This window comes from Myxine glutinosa, chromosome 7 (assembly GCF_964187855.1).
Source record: "Myxine glutinosa chromosome 7, kmMyxGlut1.1, whole genome shotgun sequence".
NCBI lineage: Eukaryota > Metazoa > Chordata > Myxini > Myxiniformes > Myxinidae > Myxine > Myxine glutinosa.
In genome coordinates, this window is record NC_136267.1 from 2,341,588 (window position 1) to 2,359,546 (window position 17,959).

Consider the following 17,959-nt stretch of genomic DNA (forward strand, 5'->3'; position numbering starts at 1 on the left):
GGGGATTTGGAGGGGAAAGGACAAAGCACAGAAAGAGCAGAGGGTGAAAGACCAAAAAGAGGCAGTAGAAGACAGAGAGACCACTGACCTGTTTGCGATGGCAAAGTGATAGGTCCATAGTCTCAGCTTTAGCATGGGAGATTGCAATGATCTTAATGGCCTTGGTTTCCATGACGTCATGCTGAGCAAGATGTGAGGTAGGGGAGCCAGGCCAGAGGGGAGAGCAGTACTCCATCAAGCTGCGGATGAAGGCCTTGTCGGTGGATATGAGTTCAGGTGTGCCAAGGAAGGACTTTGTACGATGGAGGACGCCCAGTCGGCGGCTGGCTTTGGAGGCCAACTTTTTGAAATTTGGTTTGCCCAAGAAAGATCATGGCTGATAGTGAGACACAGAAGTATGAATGACTGAACTTCCTCAACAGGGTTGTTGAAAAAGTATATTGGAGGGTTTGCCATATGGTCCTTTTGGAGAGATAGTGAGAGTGTGAGATTTGTCAGGATGGAAAGACATGTTCCATATGTTTGACAATCCTGTGATTTTATCAAGGTCTGAAGAGAGGGAGGAGCGATGTCATGGCAGAGGGTTGAGTCATCAGCTAATATACAGAGAGGATTTTCCAGATTCAGAGCGATCATTTATGAAGATCAGGAAGAGGACTGGGCCTATAACATTACCTTGGGGCACTCCAGCCTTGACAGGGAGAGGAGATGAAAGGATTCCGTTAAAAGTCACACCTTGACTACGAGAGTAGACAAAGTCAGTAAGCGATGTGTGGAGTTGGCATTGGATGCCATAGGCCGTGAAAATGCCATTTCGGATGTTTACCTCCACCAATGAAGTTGGATGGAGGTTATGTTTTCACCTCTGTCTGTCTGTCTGTCTGTCTGGCTGTCTGTTTGTTTGTCTGTGAACAAGATATCTCAAAAACCTGTGGACAGATTCGGACGAAATTTGGCAGAGAGGTAGTGTATGTGACAAGGACGAAATTATTAGATTTTGGTGAAGATCCAGATTCGAATCCGCCAGTAGAATTTTTACGGCGTAGCCCAAAGGGCAAAGCCATATAGAACAGTTTTTTTTTTTTTTTTTTGTATACAAGATCGAGGCTCGTGAAAGAGCTAACATTAATCACACAAAAAGTCAAACCGACACACAAAACACAAAAAATAAGGGGAGCGGCAGACAAGATGGGGAGAGAGGGGGAAAGAGGGGGGTGTTTGTCCGTCTATATGTCCCCGCAAACGTATACCAATCATAGCTGAGGATCTGGTCACATGACATGGTGATGTGATTACGTCTGATGTCATTACGGTGGTACGGCAGCTGACTCTCCACACTCCGGCATTTTGATTCCAATTCGTTCAGGCCGAACATATTGTCGAACCTGTCATATATCTCAATCGCCATGCTCTACCTTTACGTTTTTCATTCATTGTGAAACACAAACAAACAGATTGTTAATATGATCATCAAATATCAAAAGCATCGGCGTTATGTTTTTTGCAACAAAACGGTACGTATAGGCCTTAGGCTTCATGCCTCACCTTTGGGCCGCTTTTGACAAATTAAGCAGAGGTTTCTTAATACAGTAGTGTATCGTTTCAGTAGTATCGTTTTCGTAATAGTAATAATAATAATGTAATAAATATGACCACTTTAATCCCAATGTCGTGAATACAAAGTTAATAGATTGAAGCGATGTATGGTTCATGTATCGATGATAAGTGGTGTACGGTACTAACAACCACGGAAGTAGAGAATTCACCTCGGTTTTTTGATAGCATGTTATTAATCCAATCCTTGTGGGGTATATACAGACTTGGCATTTAATATGGAATATTTTTTTGTGGAGGTGAACTTACTTTTCAAGACGACTTAGAACCAAAAGTTCATTGGAATTATGTTGAAATTATTCTAGATTTTGTTAATGTGACTTTTAAAAGAAACAAAAACCACATTTGACATTTCGAAACAAATAAATTGATCCTTGAAAGTGATGTAAACTGATATCGAACTCAATTCACGGACAGTACTGTGTTAAACTTCTGTACGTTTTCCAGAAGTATCTCTTTATTTTGCACATTAGCCAAAAAATTTTTTAACAAAAGTTAAATTACGACTGGGATTACGGACAGTAAAATTACAGTTCAGTACTTCGTGTAACCCCCACGAGCATTCAGGAGAGCACGTACACGTTGAGGCATGCTGTTCACGTGATTTGCCAAGGTTTGGACAGGAATCGTTTGCCATGCAGTTACAATAGTCTGCTGCAATTCACGCACAGAGGTCGGCTGCTGGTCCAGGTTGTCGATTTGACGCGTTAATTCTGCCCACAAGTTCTCTATCGGATTCATATCCGGGGACATGGCAGGCCACTCCATATGCTCTACACCACGGTCAGCAAGAATGTGTTGGATCATGCGAGCACGATGAGGCCGTGCATTGTCATCTTGGAAGACAAAGTTTCCTCGAAAGGCTGCACGAGCAAATGGAAGCAATGTTTCTTCCAGAGTGGCCCTGTACTTGAACTGGTTCAGGTTTCCATTCAGAACAACCAGGTCAGTTTTGCCCCCTGCATGAAAAGCAGCCCAAACGGTCACCCCACCCCCTCCAGCTTGGGCTCTTGGCACTATACAATCTTTGTTGTAGGCTTCATGCACTTGTCTGCGCACTCGGACGCGGCCATCTTGACGATAGACCAGAAATCTAGACTCGTCACTGAAGATCACGTGATTCCAGTGTCCTGGCTGCCATTGACGGTGCTCTCTGGCCCACTGCAATCGGCGCTGGCGGTGTTGTCTGGTCAGGTGTGGCTTTCTAAGCGGGCGCCTGGCACGATAGCCTGCTTGAACCAGTCGTTGGTTGACTAGCCTTCTGGATACAGGCACATTTGTCAGTTGCTGCCACTCAGCCCTAAGCCGATTAGATGACTTGGTACGGCCATTGCGGGCTAATTGGTGCAGCTGGCGATCATCCCTCCTTGTGGTTCTGCGGGGACGTCCTGGCCTCGGTATTGGAGTAGGGACACCCCTCTGAGCATTTCGTTTCAGGATCTTTGACACCTGACCTTGAGTGATTCCATACTGCCGAGCAATAGCATGCTGTTTCATGCCGTAATTTCGTAAAGCCACGACTCCATGACAAACAGCATTGTCGCGTTGACGGACCATCTCCAGAGGAAGCGGCAATAACTTTTGGAGACGTGCAGCAGTTGTTTTCCACTAATACAGAACGCAACAACCCTTGTATACCCGACTGTGAAGCCAATCATCAAATGCACCTGTCCGTACATTTTGCCATGCCACCTGTGATATAATCCTGTTGTTGACTTCTTGCTGCGACAGACAATCAGTGACATGGTTCTTTGAACAAATAAATCACCAAAGTGTAAAAGACACTCACCAGATTGATATCTTGAGTTAAGAAAGTAAACCCAAGTCAAGAAAAAAAAAAATTCCATATTAAATGCCAAGTCTGTAGATCACAGTCGATCTTCCCTCAGTTATGTAAGTAAAACTTACGTCACGGATGTCGTGATTCCTCCAAATTTCTTTATTTAATGTTCTAAACAGCATTAGTGACTGTTTGAAAAGCTAAACATATGTGTTTGTGGTTTATAATATTTTACAAGCCCGGCGACGCCGCTGTTAGACTTTTGGTCTTGTTTAAGTGATTCTTCACCATTGGGAGATTGGGCCAAAAACTATACATTAAACAGGAAATCTCAAAACGGTATGGACGGATTTGGACGAAACTTGGTGGATCGATTGGGTGTGTGACAAGGACAAATAGATTCAATTTTGGTGAAGATCTGAATATGGATTCCGATATGAGAATTATTTAATTTTTAAGTGATTCTTCACCATTGAGAGATCGGGCGAAAAGTGATATATAACGTGATATTTCAAAAAGTTGTGGACGAGGTTATGAATAAACTTGGTGGGCGAGTTGGTTATGTGATAAGAACAAGTCGATTAGATTTTGGTTCAGGTCCGAATCCAGATCTGGCCTATCAGTGGGATACAAAACGTAAACCGTTCACCAGGTGGAGGTATGCGCGCTACTGAGTGCCGTTCTCGTTCAGATAAGCGTTTTGATTCAATCAATTATAACTGGAATACGACTTCAGTGATGATGCCATCGCTATCATTCTATAATACACACTGGTGAGTTGATGACATGCCAAGTTTCAATTTTTGTTCGTTGGGCAGTTTTGGAGATGTCGAAATATTTTTTCTTTTAATCCAACGATGCTGCCATACCATGTGACTTATGACATCAGAATTATCAATAAAATGTTCTCCATGGGGAGATCCTCCTATGTTTAAAGTTTCGCATTGATCGGACAAGCGGTTGCAGAGGAAAAAAAATTAAAGTGAAAATTTCTAAACGTGGACACAGACAGACAGACAGACAGATAGACAGACCGACAGACAGGGGTGTTGCAATAGTCTCACATCCCCTTTGGTGCGAGACTATCAAATGTGTGTAGATTTGGGGTGGTGGGTTTGGGGAGAGGGCCCTGCATGTCATTCACAGAGAGATAACTTTCCGGATCTTAAGGTCTCGATCGATTACTGAAACAGTAGATGATGATCTGATAATGGCTGCGAATGAACTGCATGTCCAGCATGGTGACCAGGACAAAATCCGAGTTGATGGTCTTTGTTTATAGAAAAGAAACTGCTTCATGACAGCTGCGCTCACGCGTTACCTTGTTGACTATCGTAAGCTGGCTGACCGTCTGCTGCTGAACCATTGGGACGTCACAACTTCTTGTGAATCGGGGTACTGTTCGACCTTCAGGATCTTGCAGAGTTTCCAGTGAAACACTTGCTAATGCTCAAGCAGATTTGGGAGAGGTCGGCAAAGGAGGACCCGAGTGCCATCACCTGAACGTGTGGAGAAGAAACTGAAATGGTTCAGATTCAGAATACACAGGGTTGTGGTGGAAGTGGCCAAGCACGTAGGGTAATAAGAGGGAAGTGGTTGTGGACCCGACTTTTGAATAAAAGGGAAGTGGTTGTGGACCCGACTTTTGAACAAGAGGGAAGTGGTTGTGGACCCGACTTTTGAATAAGAGGGAAGTGGTTGTGGACCTGACCTTTGAATAAAAGGGAAGCGCTTGTGGACCTGACCTTTGAATAAAAGGGAAGCGCTTGTGGACCTGGCTTTTGAATAAGAGGGAAGTGGTTGTGGACCCGACTTTTGAACAAGAGGGAAGCGGTTGTGGACCTGACTTTTGAATAAGAGGGAAGCGGTTGTGGACCTGACTTTTGAATAAGAGGGATGGGGTTGTGGACCTGACTTTTGAATAAGAGGGAAGTGGTTGTGGACCTGACTTTTGAATAAGAGGGAAGCGGTTGTGGACCCGACTTTTGAATAAGAGGGACGGGGTTGTGGACCCGACTTTTGAATAAGAGGGATGGGGTTGTGGACCTGACTTTTGAATAAGAGGGAAGTGGTTGTGGACCCGACTTTTGAATAAGAGGGAAGCGGTTGTGGACCCGACTTTTGAATAAGAGGGACGGGGTTGTGGACCCGACTTTTGAATAAGAGGGATGGGGTTGTGGACCTGACTTTTGAATAAGAGGGAAGCGGTTGTGGACCTGACTTTTGAATAAGAGGGATGGGGTTGTGGACCCGACTTTTGAATAAGAGGGATGGGGTTGTGGACCCGACTTTTGAATAAGAGGGAAGGGGTTGTGGCCCGACTTTTGAATAAGAGGGAAGCGGTTGTGGACTTGACTTTTGAATAAGAGGGAAGTGGTTGTGGACCTGACTTTTGAATAAGAGGGAAGCAGTTGTGGACCTGACTTTTGAATAAGAGGGAAGGGGTTGTGGGACCTGACTTTTGAATAAGAGGGAAGCAGTTGTGGACCTGACTTTTGAATAAGAGGGAAGTGGTTGTGGACATGACCTTTGAATAAAAGGGAAGCGCTTGTGGACCTGACCTTTGAATAAAAGGGAAGCGCTTGTGGACCTGGCTTTTGAATAAGAGGGAAGTGGTTGTGGACCTGGCTTTTGAATAAGAGGGAAGTGGTTGTGGACCCGACTTTTGAACAAGAGGGAAGCGGTTGTGGACCTGACTTTTGAAAAGAGGGATGGGGTTGTGGACCAGACTTTTGAATAAGAGGGATGGGGTTGTGGACCTGACTTTTGAATAAGAGGGAAGTGGTTGTGGACCCGACTTTTGAATAAGAGGGACGGGGTTGTGGACCCGACTTTTGAATAAGAGGGATGGGGTTGTGGACCTGACTTTTGAATAAGAGGGAAGCGGTTGTGGACCTGACTTTTGAATAAGAGGGATGGGGTTGTGGACCCGACTTTTGAATAAGAGGGATGGGGTTGTGGACCCGACTTTTGAATAAGAGGGAAGCGGTTGTGGACCCGACTTTTGAATAAGAGGGAAGCGGTTGTGGACCTGACTTTTGAATAAAAGGGAAGGGGTTGTGGGACCTGACTTTTGAATAAGAGGGAAGCGGTTGTGGACTTGACTTTTGAATAAGAGGGAAGTGGTTGTGGACCTGACTTTTGAATAAGAGGGAAGCAGTTGTGGACTTGACTTTTGAATAAGAGGGAAGTGGTTGTGGACCCGACTTTTGAATAAGAGGGACAGGGTTGTGGACCTGACTTTTGAATAAGAGGGAAGCAGTTGTGGACCTGACTTTTGAATAAGAGGGAAGTGGTTGTGGACCTGACTTTTGAATAAGAGGGAAGCGGTTGTGGACCTGACTTTTGAATAAGAGGGAAGCAGTTGTGGACCCGACTTTTGAATAAGAGGGATGGGGTTGTGGACCCGACTTTTGAATAAGAGGGAAGCAGTTGTGGACCTGACTTTTGAATAAGAGGGAAGTGGTTGTGGACCTGACTTTTGAATAAGAGGGAAGCGGTTGTGGACCCGACTTTTGAATAAGAGGGAAGCAGTTGTGGACCTGACTTTTGAATAAGAGGGAAGTGGTTGTGGACCTGACTTTTGAATAAGAGGGAAGTGGTTGTGGACCTGACTTTTGAATAAAAGGGAAGCGGTTGTGGACCCGACTTTTGAATAAGAGGGATGGGGTTGTGGACCTGACTTTTGAATAAGAGGGAAGCGGTTGTGGACCTGACTTTTGAATAAGAGGGAAGTGGTTGTGGACCTGACTTTTGAATAAAAGGGAAGCGGTTGTGGACCCGACTTTTGAATAAGAGGGATGGGGTTGTGGACCTGACTTTTGAATAAGAGAGAAGCAGTTGTGGACCTGACTTTTGAATAAGAGGGAAGCGGTTGTGGACCCGACTTTTGAATAAGAGGGAAGGGGTTGTGGGACCTGACTTTTGAATAAGAGGGAAGCGGTTGTGGACCTGACTTTTGAATAAGAGGGAAGCGGTTGTGGACCCGACTTTTGAATAAAAGGGAAGCAGTTGTGGACCCGACTTTTGAATAAGAGGGAAGCGGTTGTGGACCTGGCTTTTGAATAAGAGGGAAGCAGTTGTGGACCTGACTTTTGAATAAAAGGGAAGCAGTTGTGGACCCGACTTTTGAATAAGAGGGAAGCGGTTGTGGGACCTGACTTTTGAATAAGAGGGAAGCGGTTGTGGACCTGACTTTTGAATAAAAGGGAAGGGGTTGTGGGACCTGACTTTTGAATAAGAGGGAAGCGGTTGTGGACCTGACTTTTGAATAAAAGGGAAGCGGTTGTGGACCTGACTTTTGAATAAGAGGGAAGCGGTTGTGGACCTGACTTTTGAATAAGAGGGAAGCGGTTGTGGACCTGACTTTTGAATAAGAGGGAAGCGGTTGTGGACCTGACTTTTGAATAAAAGGGAAGCGGTTGTGGACCCGACTTTTGAATAAGAGGGATGGGGTTGTGGACCCGAATTTTGAATAAGAGGGAAGGGGTTGTGGGACCTGACTTTTGAATAAGAGGGAAGCGGTTGTGGACCTGACTTTTGAATAAGAGGGAAGCAGTTGTGGACATGACTTTTGAATAAGAGGGAAGCGGTTGTGGACCTGACTTTTGAATAAGAGGGAAGCGGTTGTGGACCTGACTTTTGAATAAAAGGGAAGGGGTTGTGGGACCTGACTTTTGAATAAAAGGGAAGGGGTTGTGGGACCTGACTTTTGAATAAAAGGGAAGGGGTTGTGGGACCTGACTTTTGAATAAGAGGGAAGCGGTTGTGGACCTGACTTTTGAATAAAATGGAAGCGGTTGTGGACCCAACTTTTGAATAAGAGGGATGGGGTTGTGGACCCGACGTTTGAATAAGAGGGAAGGGGTTGTTGGACCTGACTTTTGAATAAGAGGGAAGTGGTTGTGGACCTGACTTTTGAATAAGAGGGAAGGGGTTGTGGTCCTGACTTTTGAATAAGAGGGAAGTGGTTGTGGACCTGACTTTTGAATAAGAGGGAAGTGGTTGTGTACCTGACTTTTGGATAAGAGGGAAGTGGTTGTGGACCTGACTTTTGAATAAGAGGGAAGTGGTTGTGGACCTGTCTTTTGAATAAGAGGGAAGTGGTTGTGGACCTGACGTTTGAATAAGAGGGAAGTGGTTGTGGACCTGACTTTTGAATAAGAGGGAAGTGGTTGCGGTCTCGACTTTTGAATAAGAGGGAAGCGGTTGTGGACCTGACTTTTGAATAAGAGAGAAGCGGTTGCAGACTCGACTTTTGAATAAGAGGGAAGCGGTTGTGGACTCGATGTTTGAATAAGAGAGAAGTGGTTGCGGACTCGACTTTTGAATAAAAGGGAAGCGGTTGCGGACTCGACTTTTGAATAAGAGGGAAGCGGTTGTGGACTCGACTTTTGAATAAGAGGGAAGTAGTTGTGGACTCGACTTTTGAATAAGAGGGAAGCGGTTGCGGACTCGACTTTTGAATAAGAGGGAAGCGGTTGTGGACTCGACTTTTGAATAAGAGGGAAGTAGTTGTGGACCCGACCTTTGAATAAGAGGGAAGCGGTTGTGGACTCGACTTTTGAACAAGAGGTAAGCGGTTGTGGACCTGACTTTTGAATAAGGGAAGTGGTTGTGGACCTGACTTTTGAATAAGAGGGAAGTGGTTGTGGACCTGACTTTTGAAGTGCAGACAATGGCTCAAACTCCATCCTTCGTTTCGAGAAGAGTCCGTTTTGGAGTTATTTTCTTTTTATGTTTCTTTGCAAAGGAATTAAATGTTATTCTTGATCCCCAATTGCTGTATAATTTGAAAATTGCACAACAAAGCTGAGTCCAGGGGCCTGTCATTTTCCCATCGCAGACAGGTCGGTGGTCTCGGTCCTTTCCCACCTCCTTTCTGGTCTTGTACCCTCTGCTCTTTCCACGCTTTGTCCCCGCTTCTCCCTCCACGAGGCCCCCCCTCTCCCCAGGTTTCTGCTTTTGTATGGCACATGCGGATTCACCATCAACCCCATTGTGGTTCAAGCTCCAAAATCCAGGATCACTGCTCACCTCCACTCATTCATTAGTCTTTGTCCCACCTGTGGAACCAACTTCCTCATTCTCTTCCACCTCATTCTTCTCTCCAGGTCTTCAGGACAGCTATTGTCTAAGTCCACCTCTTTTTAAAGTTCCATTCTTTCTTTCCTGAGAGTTTGCATTTGTATCCATCTTCTCCACCCCGTGTGTCCTCACCTGCTCCTCGTTCATCGACAAATCCCTTATTTGTCCAAGTCTCCCTCTATTTTATCCTTGAACCATGCTGCTGGTCTCCCACCTCACACCTCTTTCTGCTGTTCCTTTTGTTCTGTTGTATCCTGATCCGTTCTGTGCTCTAGCTCCTCCTCTGTATACAAAAAAAAGGAATTGTACATTTGAAAATTCTGATGAACATGAGATGTTACCTGAGTTCATATTTGCAACATGGCTAAATGAAGTCTTTCTAAGCGTGACAAGAAGAGAAGGATTTCGTGAACATGATCTTGCATGTTAAATCAACAAAGATTAGTTGCTTCATGACCCTGCGCTCGCAAAGCAAAAAGCGGGGTTAAGCAATTGGTTTACTTCTGTCTGTCTGTCCTTCTGTCTGCAAATGTCAGTTGATGATTGAGGAACAACTTAATTTAAATTGAATGTTACATTTCGAACAAAAATCGGAAAACGAATGCGTAGTTCAGCAGTACTTTGTCTCTGAATTTGTTCCGACTGCGCATGCGCAGCGCTGAGAGGAGTGAGATATATTTTACTCTGTCTACCTGTCGGTGAAACAAAATTTAAAATCATTCCAAACAGGAAACTTGCTGTTTTTAATGATGTCATAAAGGACACAAACAGCAGGTATCGATAAGTAATGCAACGTGTTAAATAAGGTGGTGTAAAAGACGCTGCATCAACGGCGGTAAATTTCCGGAATTTTTTTCAACAACCTTTAACATCTTCATTTTACTTCAATTTAATTTTCTGCTTGAACATTGTAGAACACAAATAATCTTTTACCACTTTCAAAACCCTTCTGTTTCGCAGTACTTGGCCAAAGTATTACGTAATTTTACGTCATCACGGCCAATCAAGTTTGCGGCTCGTAGACCCCGCCGATGTCCTTGTTTCTCAAGACGAGGGGTCAGGTGTTCTATGAACTCTCTAGCGAAAATTTGCATGAAAATTTCCAATTCGATTATCAATGGTGGCAATTGATTAGAAATTAGTACTTACCATCCATTGGTTTCTTCATTATTATCTAAAAGTATATCTCTATTTGATAAGCATAATCTGTTTTATTCAAATATTATTGACAGACACACACACGCACACACGCACACACGCACACACACACACACACACGCACACACGCACACACACACACACACACCACATTCCCCGCTGTCAGAAAGTTGTGCATTAATAACAAAGTTGATGTATGAGCTGAGAATGTATGAATAGGCAGGGATCTGGTGGAAGTCGGTAAGATCCAGATTTAAAAATGAAAGCACAACCGACTAGCACAGGTACCCAACAGGCCGGGCTAGTGTTGGACGATGTCGAGTCGGTGGTCTTCATCCGACACTCAAGAGGTTTGTCAGATGAAGACTACGAAGTGGTCTTGCCTTTGTTTACACACACCAGGCCTCTAGTCTTGTGTCTAAGTGTCTCCACTTGTTCTTCGTGAATCCATTTTGGACCCTTTTTGGCTAAGGGGGTCTTGAGGTCTTTATTGTAAACCAGAATGTGCTCATTTATCCACCATATTGCACTCAGGGGTATTGCGGTAAAGGTGCAATTGATTCGGAGTTTGGAAACTTTCACAGGGACTTGGAGTTATTAACTTTTAAAATTTCCGTGCGCGGATTGACAGCTGCGTCTCATTAGTGAACACACATGTCTTTCTGTTCACAGCGGACCTCAGGCCTTGAAAGTTGCGAGTTCGGGCCTTGAAAGTTTCGAGTTCGGGCCTTGAAAGTTTCGAGTTCGGGCCTTGAAAGTTGCGAGTTCGGGCCTTGAAAGTTTCGAGTTCGGGCCTTGAAAGTTGCGAGTTCGGGCCTTGAAAGTTTCGAGTTCGGGCCTTGAAAGTTTCGAGTTCGGGCCTTGAAAGTTTCGAGTTCGGGCCTTGAAAGTTTCGAGTTCGGGCCTTGAAAGTTTCGAGTTCGGGCCTTGAAAGTTTCGAGTTCGGGCCTTGAAAGTTTCGAGTTCGGGCCTTGAAAGTTTCGAGTTCGGGCCTTGAAAGTTTCGAGTTCGGGCCTTGAAAGTTTCGAGTTCGGGCCTTGAAAGTTGCGAGTTCGGGCCTTGAAAGTTTCGAGTTCGGGCCTTGAAAGTTGCGAGTTCGGGCCTTGAAAGTTGCGAGTTCGGGCCTTGAAAGTTGCGAGTTCGGGCCTTGAAAGTTGCGAGTTCGGGCCTTGAAAGTTGCGAGTTCGGGCCTTGAAAGTTGCGAGTTCGGGCCTTGAAAGTTGCGAGTTCGGGCCTTGAAAGTTGCGAGTTCGGGCCTTGAAAGTTGCGAGTTCGGGCCTTGAAAGTTGCGAGTTCGGGCCTTGAAAGTTGCGAGTTCGGGCCTTGAAAGTTGCGAGTTCGGGCCTTGAAAGTTGCGAGTTCGGGCCTTGAAAGTTGCGAGTTCGGGCCTTGAAAGTTGCGAGTTCGGGCCTTGAAAGTTGCGAGTTCGGGCCTTGAAAGTTGCGAGTTCGGGCCTTGAAAGTTGCGAGTTCGGGCATTGAAAGTTGCGAGTTCGGGCCTTGAAAGTTGCGAGTTCGGGCCTTGAAAGTTGCGAGTTCGGGCCTTGAAAGTTGCGAGTTCGGGCCTTGAAAGTTGCGAGTTCGGGCCTTGAAAGTTGCGAGTTCGGGCCTTGAAAGTTGCGAGTTCGGGCCTTGAAAGTTGCGAGTTCGGGCCTTGAAAGTTGCGAGTTCGGGCCTTGAAAGTTGCGAGTTCGGGCCTTGAAAGTTGCGAGTTCGGGCCTTGAAAGTTGCGAGTTCGGGCCTTGAAAGTTGCGAGTTCGGGCCTTGAAAGTTGCGAGTTCGGGCCTTGAAAGTTGCGAGTTCGGGCCTTGAAAGTTGCGAGTTCGGGCCTTGAAAGTTGCGAGTTCGGGCCTTGAAAGTTGCGAGTTCGGGCCTTGAAAGTTGCGAGTTCGGGCCTTGAAAGTTGCGAGTTCGGGCCTTGAAAGTTGCGAGTTCGGGCCTTGAAAGTTGCGAGTTCGGGCCTTGAAAGTTGCGAGTTCGGGCCTTGAAAGTTGCGAGTTCGGGCCTTGAAAGTTGCGAGTTCGGGCCTTGAAAGTTGCGAGTTCGGGCCTTGAAAGTTGCGAGTTCGGGCCTTGAAAGTTGCGAGTTCGGGCCTTGAAAGTTGCGAGTTCGGGCCTTGAAAGTTGCGAGTTCGGGCCTTGAAAGTTGCGAGTTCGGGCCTTGAAAGTTGCGAGTTCGGGCCTTGAAAGTTGCGAGTTCGGGCCTTGAAAGTTGCGAGTTCGGGCCTTGAAAGTTGCGAGTTCGGGCCTTGAAAGTTGCGAGTTCGGGCCTTGAAAGTTGCGAGTTCGGGCCTTGAAAGTTGCGAGTTCGGGCCTTGAAAGTTGCGAGTTCGGGCCTTGAAAGTTGCGAGTTCGGGCCTTGAAAGTTGCGAGTTCGGGCCTTGAAAGTTGCGAGTTCGGGCCTTGAAAGTTGCGAGTTCGGGCCTTGAAAGTTGCGAGTTCGGGCCTTGAAAGTTGCGAGTTCGGGCCTTGAAAGTTGCGAGTTCGGGCCTTGAAAGTTGCGAGTTCGGGCCTTGAAAGTTGCGAGTTCGGGCCTTGAAAGTTGCGAGTTCGGGCCTTGAAAGTTGCGAGTTCGGGCCTTGAAAGTTGCGAGTTCGGGCCTTGAAAGTTGCGAGTTCGGGCCTTGAAAGTTGCGAGTTCGGGCCTTGAAAGTTGCGAGTTCGGGCCTTGAAAGTTGCGAGTTCGGGCCTTGAAAGTTGCGAGTTCGGGCCTTGAAAGTTGCGAGTTCGGGCCTTGAAAGTTGCGAGTTCGGGCCTTGAAAGTTGCGAGTTCGGGCCTTGAAAGTTGCGAGTTCGGGCCTTGAAAGTTGCGAGTTCGGGCCTTGAAAGTTGCGAGTTCGGGCCTTGAAAGTTGCGAGTTCGGGCCTTGAAAGTTGCGAGTTCGGGCCTTGAAAGTTGCGAGTTCGGGCCTTGAAAGTTGCGAGTTCGGGCCTTGAAAGTTGCGAGTTCGGGCCTTGAAAGTTGCGAGTTCGGGCCTTGAAAGTTGCGAGTTCGGGCCTTGAAAGTTGCGAGTTCGGGCCTTGAAAGTTGCGAGTTCGGGCCTTGAAAGTTGCGAGTTCGGGCCTTGAAAGTTGCGAGTTCGGGCCTTGAAAGTTGCGAGTTCGGGCCTTGAAAGTTTCGAGTTCGGGCCTTGAAAGTTGCGAGTTCGGGCCTTGAAAGTTTCGAGTTCGGGCCTTGAAAGTTGCGAGTTCGGGCCTTGAAAGTTGCGAGTTCGGGCCTTGAAAGTTGCGAGTTCGGGCCTTGAAAGTTGCGAGTTCGGGCCTTGAAAGTTGCGAGTTCGGGCCTTGAAAGTTGCGAGTTCGGGCCTTGAAAGTTGCGAGTTCGGGCCTTGAAAGTTGCGAGTTCGGGCCTTGAAAGTTGCGAGTTCGGGCCTTGAAAGTTGCGAGTTCGGGCCTTGAAAGTTGCGAGTTCGGGCCTTGAAAGTTGCGAGTTCGGGCCTTGAAAGTTGCGAGTTCGGGCCTTGAAAGTTGCGAGTTCGGGCCTTGAAAGTTGCGAGTTCGGGCCTTGAAAGTTGCGAGATCGGGCCTTGAAAGTTGCGAGTTCGGGCCTTGAAAGTTGCGAGTTCGGGCCTTGAAAGTTGCGAGTTCGGGCCTTGAAAGTTGCGAGTTCGGGCCTTGAAAGTTGCGAGTTCGGGCCTTGAAAGTTGCGAGTTCGGGCCTTGAAAGTTGCGAGTTCGGGCCTTGAAAGTTGCGAGTTCGGGCCTTGAAAGTTGCGAGTTCGGGCCTTGAAAGTTGCGAGTTCGGGCCTTGAAAGTTGCGAGTTCGGGCCTTGAAAGTTGCGAGTTCGGGCCTTGAAAGTTGCGAGTTCGGGCCTTGAAAGTTGCGAGTTCGGGCCTTGAAAGTTGCGAGTTCGGGCCTTGAAAGTTGCGAGTTCGGGCCTTGAAAGTTGCGAGTTCGGGCCTTGAAAGTTGCGAGTTCGGGCCTTGAAAGTTGCGAGTTCGGGCCTTGAAAGTTGCGAGTTCGGGCCTTGAAAGTTGCGAGTTCGGGCCTTGAAAGTTGCGAGTTCGGGCCTTGAAAGTTGCGAGTTCGGGCCTTGAAAGTTGCGAGTTCGGGCCTTGAAAGTTGCGAGTTCGGGCCTTGAAAGTTGCGAGTTCGGGCCTTGAAAGTTGCGAGTTCGGGCCTTGAAAGTTGCGAGTTCGGGCCTTGAAAGTTGCGAGTTCGGGCCTTGAAAGTTGCGAGTTCGGGCCTTGAAAGTTGCGAGTTCGGGCCTTGAAAGTTGCGAGTTCGGGCCTTGAAAGTTGCGAGTTCGGGCCTTGAAAGTTGCGAGTTCGGGCCTTGAAAGTTGCGAGTTCGGGCCTTGAAAGTTGCGAGTTCGGGCCTTGAAAGTTGCGAGTTCGGGCCTTGAAAGTTGCGAGTTCGGGCCTTGAAAGTTGCGAGTTCGGGCCTTGAAAGTTGCGAGTTCGGGCCTTGAAAGTTGCGAGTTCGGGCCTTGAAAGTTGCGAGTTCGGGCCTTGAAAGTTGCGAGTTCGGGCCTTGAAAGTTGCGAGTTCGGGCCTTGAAAGTTGCGAGTTCGGGCCTTGAAAGTTGCGAGTTCGGGCCTTGAAAGTTGCGAGTTCGGGCCTTGAAAGTTGCGAGTTCGGGCCTTGAAAGTTGCGAGTTCGGGCCTTGAAAGTTGCGAGTTCGGGCCTTGAAAGTTGCGAGTTCGGGCCTTGAAAGTTGCGAGTTCGGGCCTTGAAAGTTGCGAGCTCGGGCCTTGAAAGTTGCGAGCTCGGGCCTTGAAAGTTGCGAGCTCGGGCCTTGAAAGTTGCGAGCTCGGGCCTTGAAAGTTGCGAGCTCGGGCCTTGAAAGTTGCGAGCTCGGGCCTTGAAAGTTGCGAGCTCGGGCCTTGAAAGTTGCGAGCTCGGGCCTTGAAAGTTGCGAGCTCGGGCCTTGAAAGTTGCGAGTTCGGGCCTTGAAAGTTGCGAGTTCGGGCCTTGAAAGTTGCGAGTTCGGGCCTTGAAAGTTGCGAGTTCGGGCCTTGAAAGTTGCGAGTTCGGGCCTTGAAAGTTGCGAGCTCGGGCCTTGAAAGTTGCGAGTTCGGGCCTTGAAAGTTGCGAGTTCGGGCCTTGAATGTTACTTGCTCTTTTGAAAAAGTAACTTTCTGACCTGTGCCTCAACTGCTTGGTGTGTAAAGGTGTGCGAGGATGACCTGAACGACGAGGCAGAAACCCTCTGGACGAGGTGTTTTTGTTGTGACGTCATCGTATGAAATTTGAGTCGTAAACGTTTGAGTTCTTCCATCGAGCGTTGAATCAAAGGAAGATTCGAATTGAAGCTTCGGGGCAAAATCGTGTTACAACATGGACGGAGGATCCCGATTATACCTGATACACAGTTCCTTTAAATACCTGTTTAATACCTGTTTAATACCTGTTTAATACATGTTTAATGCCTGTTTAATACATGTTTAATACCTGTAGCTGTTGTAACGAAGCTTTGTTTGGCCGTTCGATGAAAGTGCCGCCATTGTTTGTGTTTTGATGACGCGTACCTGAACGTTTGTCTCCCACCTACCACGCAGGTTGCCATTAAGATAATCGATAAATCCCGGCTGGACCAGGTGAGCCTGAATAAGGTGTACCGTGAGGTGTACATCATGAAGCAGCTGGTGCACCCGAACGTCATCAAGCTGTACCAGGTGAGAGGCACGGCCAGGTGCGACACCTTGGTGTGGTTTGACAGGTAAATGTGAACGAGGCAGCTTTAATTGTGCATTGAATGTTCAGGTGTTTGCCCTTTCCTGCTTAATAAAGGATTAAAACTAGTCTCGACAACAATGGCCTTCTCCACCCTCGGGTGTTTGGAGTTTGTTGTTGTCAAAATGGCGACCATGACACACATTGTGTGTAATTCTGCCGTTGGGTTTCCAAACGATCTAAACGCACCTGTGTGAGTAGAATATCAACGTTCCAAACTTACTTTTCCCCCTAATTGACCCAATAACTTTTGGGTAACCATGAACCTTTCCGATTGCTGACAATTACCTGGGATTACCACGTGAAACACACAAAGTACCACGAACCACATACACGAGGGAATAATATCTCCTTGTTATGAAAGGTGTGTTCAAATGGGGGAAACTTCACCCAAAGATGGGTGGGATGTAGGGGATGCATTATGGGTGTGTTCAAGTGGGGGAAACTTCACCCAAAGGTGGGTGGGATATAGGGGATGCATTATGGGTGTGTTCAAATGGGGGAAACTTCACCCAAAGATGGGTGGGATATAGGGGATGCATTATGGGTGTGTTCAAATGGGGGAAACTTCACTCAAAGATGGGTGGGATATAGGGGATGCATTATGGGTGTGTTCAAGTGGGGGAAACTTCACCCAAAGGTGGGGGAGATATAGGGGATGCATTATGGGTGTGTTCAAATGGGGGAAACTTCACCCAAAGATGGGTGGGATGTAGGATGTGCATTATGGGTGTGTTCAAATGGGGGAAATTTCACCCAAAGCTGGGTGGGATATAGGGGATGCATTATGGGTGTGTTCAAGTGGGGGAAACTTCACCCAAAGCTGGGTGGGATGTAGGGGATGCATTATGGGTGTGTTCAAGTGGGGGAAATTTCACCCAAAGCTGGGTGGGATGTAGGGGATGCATTATGGGTGTGTTCAAGTGGGGGAAACTTCACCCAAAGCTGGGTGGGATGTAGGGGATGCATTATGGGTGTGTTCAAATGGGGGAAATTTCACCCAAAGCTGTGTGGGGTGTAGGGGATGCATTATGGGTGTGTTCAAATGGGGGAAATTTCACCCAAAGCTGGGTGGGGTGTAGGGGATGCATTATGGGTGTGTTCAAATGGGGGAAATTTCACCCAAAGATGGGTGGGATATAGGGGATGCATTATGGGTGTGTTCAAGTGGGGGAAACTTCACCCAAAGCTGGGTGGGATGTAGGGGATGCATTATGGGTGTGTTCAAATGGGGGAAATTTCACTCAAAGCTATGTGGGGTGTAGGGGATGCATTATGGGTGTGTTCAAATGGGGGAAATTTCACCCAAAGCTGGGTGGGGTGTAGGGGATGCATTATGGGTGTGTTCAAGTGGGGGAAACTTCACCCAAAGCTGGGTGGGATGTAGGGGATGCATTATGGGTGTGTTCAAATGGGGGAAATTTCACCCAAAGCTGGGTGGGGTGTAGGGGATGCATTATGGGTGTGTTCAAGTGGGGGAAATTTCACCCAAAGCTGGGTGGGATGTAGGGGATGCATTATGAGTGTGTTCAAATGGGGGAAATTTCACCCAAAGCTGGGTGGAATGTAGGGGATGCATTATGAGGGTTCTTTATACCTCGTAAAGTATTTTTTCATACATTTTTGCCAAGATGTGTGAATGTGCATGT

At 47.2% G+C, this 17,959-nt stretch overlaps 1 protein-coding gene across 1 annotated transcript in view; it reads left to right on the plus strand.

The window, feature by feature from the left end:
- Positions 1-17,959, plus strand: part of SIK2 (salt inducible kinase 2) — a 108,038-nt gene that overhangs the window by 25,771 nt on the left and 64,308 nt on the right. The window contains exon 2 of the mRNA XM_068121719.2: positions 16,136-16,252. Within this exon, the coding sequence (XP_067977820.2) occupies positions 16,136-16,252 (117 nt within the window). The remainder of the gene's footprint in view (positions 1-16,135; positions 16,253-17,959) is intronic.